At 62.0% G+C, this 5,230-nt stretch overlaps 3 protein-coding genes across 3 annotated transcripts, besides 5 other annotated features; all 3 read left to right on the top strand.

Annotated features, from left to right (window-relative positions):
- Positions 1-179: 179 nt before the first annotated feature.
- On the top strand, positions 180-2,183 carry Tco025E_02651 (putative leucine-rich repeat protein (LRRP); the record flags this gene model as incomplete). The annotated part of the gene is made up of 1 exon (XM_029369575.1): positions 180-2,183. One exon carries the CDS (start codon positions 180-182, stop codon positions 2,181-2,183), a length of 2,004 nt encoding a protein of 667 aa, XP_029230347.1.
- Positions 2,184-2,281: 98 nt separating this feature from the next.
- Positions 2,282-2,307: a microsatellite.
- A 129-nt stretch (positions 2,308-2,436) lies between these two features.
- Tco025E_02652 (uncharacterized protein) lies at positions 2,437-3,441 on the top strand (the record flags this gene model as incomplete). The annotated part of the gene is made up of 1 exon (XM_029369576.1): positions 2,437-3,441. One exon carries the CDS (start codon positions 2,437-2,439, stop codon positions 3,439-3,441), a length of 1,005 nt encoding a protein of 334 aa, XP_029230348.1.
- Positions 3,442-3,614: 173 nt separating this feature from the next.
- Positions 3,615-3,663: a sequence feature (A-rich).
- Positions 3,664-3,743: 80 nt separating this feature from the next.
- Positions 3,744-3,767: a microsatellite.
- An 89-nt stretch (positions 3,768-3,856) lies between these two features.
- Positions 3,857-3,896: a microsatellite.
- Positions 3,897-3,989: 93 nt separating this feature from the next.
- Positions 3,990-5,180, top strand: Tco025E_02653 (uncharacterized protein; the record flags this gene model as incomplete). The annotated part of the gene is made up of 1 exon (XM_029369577.1): positions 3,990-5,180. One exon carries the CDS (start codon positions 3,990-3,992, stop codon positions 5,178-5,180), a length of 1,191 nt encoding a protein of 396 aa, XP_029230349.1.
- Positions 5,181-5,206: 26 nt separating this feature from the next.
- Positions 5,207-5,230: a microsatellite.

The following is a 5,230-nucleotide window of genomic DNA, read 5'->3' on the forward strand; positions in this document are numbered from 1 at the left end:
CCCGCTGTGTCGCCCGGGGCCGCCGCGCGCAGCGTGACCCTTGTGACGGATGCCGCGCTCTCATTCCGTGCCCTCTTTTTTCTTCCTCTGCGTTGTATCCTCCTCTCTCTCTCTCTTTTGTTTTGCCATTGCGTTAGTTGCCTTCGCCCCGCCGCCTGGCCTGCAGTGTTCCCCAACACATGATCGTGCCGGCCCCGTGGAACGCAGACACGTCGCGTGACTTCCCGCCGGCGCCGGCTGGGACATTCGACGACCTCTTCTGGGGCGTTGTGCGCACTTACACGGGTCACTCGTGCGAGAGCCTGCGCCTGCTGCGCGAGGGGGGCGTGGCGCTGAGCAGAAGCCTCCAGGCCGGGTCGGCGTGCCTGCACGACGCCGTCCGCCCGGTTGTGCCTCCGCAGCTCCTTAAGCCGGGGGCGATGCCCGTGATGGCCCCATTGGAGGAACTTCCCGATATTGACTGCTGTGAGGACGCCACGGCCATCACAAAGCTGAGGGCGCACTGCTTGCGGTACGGCGAGAGCGTTGCGCGGTTGCTGGAAATTGCAAAGGAGTATGCCGGGAAGTGGGGTCGCCTGCGGGAGAGTGAGCGAAAACGCCTGAGTGCCGCAATTGCACGTGAGCGAGCCTCACGAATGCGGGAGGATGAACTGCGTGAGTGCTTCACAGATCTGATTCTTTCAGGGAAGGGACTGCGCCAGGTGACGGAAGACGTGACCCGTTTTTCAAACCTTACGACGCTGGTGCTGAGCAACAACCCGCAGCTGTCGGCTATCCCCTACTTGCCGCCTGCCTGTTTGGTGCTTGTGGCTTGTGGCTGCTCCATTCGGGACGTGTGTGCCTCCCGCACCCTGACCGTTCTGGGCCTCTCCTACAACGTGGTGGAGCGGCTGGACTTCCTGGAGGGTCTGCCAGAGTTGCGTATGCTGGACCTCACCCGCAATGCTGTTTTTTGCATTGAGGCGGCCGTGCGGGCGCTGCAGCAGCATCCGCTGCTGGAGGACGTCACATTTACCGGCTGCCCCATCGCCTTGCTGGACGACTACGTCGAGACCGTCGTCGCTGGGTGCCCACGGCTGCGTCTGCTGGACCACGCCGCGACCGACGGGCTCGCAAAGCCTCAGTCCGAGGTGAAGAAGACGGCGTCTGCCGTTGTGCTGCACGTGGAGGTGGCGAAGCTGGAGGGCCTCTCCGCGCTCACGCACACCCCCGTTGTGCGTGAGGAGAGTCCCTCCGCAACCCGCGCGGAGGCAAAGATTCCAAAGGGCAAGAAAAAGGCCAAGACCGCTCCCCAGGGTCCCTTGTACGAGTGCGCCACAAGCATCAGTCTTCAAGGTTCGTGGGGCGGCCAGGGCGATGTCGACGGCTGCGGCGGCGATGATGATGATCTGGCTGCTGGCGGTGGTAGTACCACGGGTGCGGTCCTTGTAACTTGCGACAACATTCGTTTAGAGGCGGAGGCGTTGGCGGCGTCGCAGCACAACCCCAACCCAAGGAAGTCGTGCGCCGCGGCATTGCATCTCGAGAATGTGCGTGTCTTGAACCACACGGTAACGGCAAGTTTGACGCCCACAGCGGGGCTCTCACGGTCTCTTGCAAAGCCATTTCTTCTTGCCTTACATATCCATGACAAAATTAGCTTCCCTAGTGGCAACAGCTTCACGTTGAAATCCGAAATTGGGTGCTTCCATGCCGATGCTTCGAGTATTCTTTTGAGCACCGCCCCTCTGCCGCGCCGCGTCACCGTACGTGAGCCCCTCGTCCTTAGCAAGGCCGCATTGGAGGAAAAGCGGCTCAATGCGCAAAGATACCGTGACGCCGCAGCTGCCGGGCGTGAGAGCCTGGTGATGTTTACGCAATCTTCCGTGGCAGTTTCCGGGCCCCCCACGCCCGCCGCAGGCGCCTCCGCGAGGAGGCGCAAGAAGTCCGTCGCAGTGCCTGCTCAGGGAGGCGCATCCGAGCAGTTTTTGGCAGAGACGAGGAGGCGAGAGGTGGAAGTGTGGGAGCTGAACCTCCTTGCAAGCATCGAGGAGAGACGCATGGAGGAAATACAGCGATTGGCGCTCGTGGCGACGGTGGAGTTTTCACTGGGGACGGCACCGAATGTGGAGGAGGTGAATCTCCCGACTGCAGGGCGTGCCAAGGGCGCTCGCCGTGGGCAGGGCGAAAAAGTGAGGCGGTGAGGCCTGCAGCGAGACGAGACATGTAATGTATGACATCTTAGAATCTTCTCTCATTTGGCCTCTTGCCTGGTTTCTGCTGCCGCTCTCGTTTTTTTTTTGGGGGGGGTGGGGGAGGGGGTGGGGGTTTATTTTTTTTTTATTTGGCTCTGCCTTGTCTTCCATGAACGCGGCGACGCGGTTGTTTCTTGCTTATATGAATGCATGCGTGTCTTTGAGTGGGTAGTGGGGTGGGGAAGCCTAGGATAAGACAGCTATGAGGAGAGGCGGCCTGACGTTGTTGCTCCTTGCGGTATCGCCTCTGTGGCTTGCCGTGTGCACGGCAAGTTCGCCGCATGGGAGCACAGCTGCGGAACCCGTCGTCATCGGCGCGTCCCCAATAGCGAACAAACCCGTCAAGGATTGGTCGGTGCAAGATGTTGCGTATTGGATGAACCACACGGTGGGGTATGCGGAGTTCAGCGGGTATGTGCGCAAGTACCTGGTGGACGGTCCAACTTTGCTGCAGCTGGAGCCGAGCGACTTTGAGGAGCACTTTCCAGTGGAGAATGCGATTCAGGTGGTGAAGCTGGCGGCGCACTTGAAGCTGCTAAAGGGGCTCTGCCTCTGTGCGACGGAGGACGACGCCGTCGTGGACTTCTGGTCCTACTTCCGGAGGGAGAATTTTCGGGTCTGGGTTGTGGGAGGCACCGCCGTGTTCTTCCCTCGTCTGGCGATGCTGTACACCTTTTTCTTTGACGACGCCCTGTACCGGCTGCTCGTCGGTGTACCGGTGCCACAGGCGAGCCTGCTCAGTGCCGCCGCGCAGGGCGCACTAAACACGTCGACGCGGACGGTCCCCTTTTCACGCACGCTGCTTTACCTACTCTCTTTCGCAGTGGCACCAGACCTCTTCGTGGCGTATGAGGCGGCCTACCTCTGCCTGACGAACTACTTCACCATGCCAGTCTTTGTGGTGCACTACCTCCTCCAGGCCTTAACCGAGTACACGCTTCTGTTCCAGTGGTGGAAGGGCAGCGCCTTCCTGGCGAAGAAGTCGCTTCTAGAGTTCTTGTGGGCGCGGTTCTCCTACACGCTGTTTCTGCCCCCCGCCCTGCTTCTCCTTTACGCCGTCGTGCCGTACCCGCTCCAGTCCCTCGCTGTGTACGTTGTGATGGCGCACAACGTACTGGAGGCTATCGGCTACTTCGGTGTCTTCTTTGATTTCTCTCCGCCACCGAGTGACGCGGCGGGAGCCGGCGAAGAACACCACAGTCGGTGACAGCGGGAAGGAAGGGCGGGGCGCAAGCAACCAACCAACCAAGCGCGGGCATTAAGCGAAAAGGGCGGAGAGGCTTCGCGCCTGTGGATGTGCGGGACGGGGGAGACTGGGAGCAGGGCCCGCGGGAAAACACGGGCACCAGGCACGGAAGGGATTCACTTGATATTAATTAGGAAGAGCGCAAAGAGAAGGATGAACGAAAAAGTAAAAGAAGAAAAGAGATGCACGGAGGGAAGGAGCGGGTGATTGGGGTGCATCTTGGCCCTTGCCGGCGACGCCCCCTGCAAGGTGCGCATCCACGGTTTTTCTTCTTCTTCTTTTTTCTTGCCTTTGCCGGCGGTGTGCGGGCGGGGCGGCGCTCTCCCGCCCTGCTCTTGCCACTTCTTCACACGAGGGTCGCACTGTCCCCACCTCCTCTTTTTTTTTTCTTTCCTCTCTTTCTCTCTCTTCTTCCTGGTGTTCTTTGCGCAATCTTCTCTCATCGGATCTTTTTCCCCATTTACGCCCGTCTCCGCTTGGGGCCGGCGCCGCGGCAGCTGCAGCAGCCCATGCCCTATGCAAGGCCCACGGTGTCCAGCCGGCGGCGTTCACGCACCCCGTCGGCGGGTCCCCGCCGCGGCTCACCGCCACCAACCGCCGAGGGCGCACCGACGCAGGCGGCGAGGTCGGGGGTCCCGCCGCGTCTGCAGGTGCGCAGCCGCGTGGGCGGCGACTCCTACCACGTGGCGAAGAAGGCCCGCAAGGAGTCACGAACTGTGCACCCTGGGCACGACGAGGAGGAGGTGCGGCTGTCGCAGGAGCTTACCTCGCACTGCGACGCCGTGGTGCAGCGCGTGCACGCCCTGCTGGACAAGACACAGGCGCAGGAGGAGTACGTCAACCGGGCCCTGAAGGAGAGTCTGGGGCGGTCCCCGCCGCGACCCTCGAGTGCCTCACCGAAGGGGGAGGCGGTGGACAGCCTTTCTCCACAGCCGTCGTCGACAGGAAGGACCCCGCGCGAGAGCGCAACGCGCTGGTCCGGCATGTTTGGCACACCAAAGGCCCCACTGGCGCCGCCGCCAACGCCCGCACGCCCCGATTCCTCCGCCGCCGGGTGGCTGAGCAAACTGCTCGGAAGGTCTCCTGAGGCTCAGCCAACGCCCACGTCGAAAAGTGTGACGCCGCCGTTGCATCAGTCAACCTCGCCGCGTCCTGCCGATGCCACAAGCGTCAGTCCCACACGCGCGGCTCCTGCCGAGCAGGGTTCCCTGCTACAGCGCGCCATACAGCGCCTCTCCGGACGCCTTTCGTCGCCTCCTCCAGAAGAAGCGACGCCGCAGCGTTCACGGAAGTCCGTCGTGTTTAAGCGTGCCGCTGAACTGGAGACCCTGACGCCGCCGAGGCCGACACGGAGAGCGCTGGAGACCCAGGGGGACTCTGAGCCGGAACCGCGGAGCTCGCTGCTGTACCCCCCGGCGCCGCCTCCGTCCCTACAGAAGGAGGTCGCCCGCCGCAGCTCAAGCGGCACCCCGCCCTCCGTGGACGGGGCAAAGCAACTCCTGCTGGGGCCTGACGTGACAGACGTGGCTGGCGTCATCCGGAGTTCTTCACACTCTCGTGCGTTCCGTCAGCTAACCAAGGCGGACCTTGTGGCCTACGCCAAGCTGCACCACGTTGCTCTGGCGATGTCAAGCACGAAGAAGGAGTTGTTCGAGGTGGCGCGCCGCCTGGCGAAAGGCCAGGCAGGGGGGACCCAATAACTTTATGCTTTTTACGCCCACGCATCATATATATATATATATATATATAT

This window comes from Trypanosoma conorhini (genome assembly GCF_003719485.1).
Source record: "Trypanosoma conorhini strain 025E chromosome Unknown Tco_14.4_contig_00107, whole genome shotgun sequence".
NCBI classification, from domain to species: Eukaryota; Euglenozoa; class Kinetoplastea; order Trypanosomatida; family Trypanosomatidae; genus Trypanosoma; species Trypanosoma conorhini.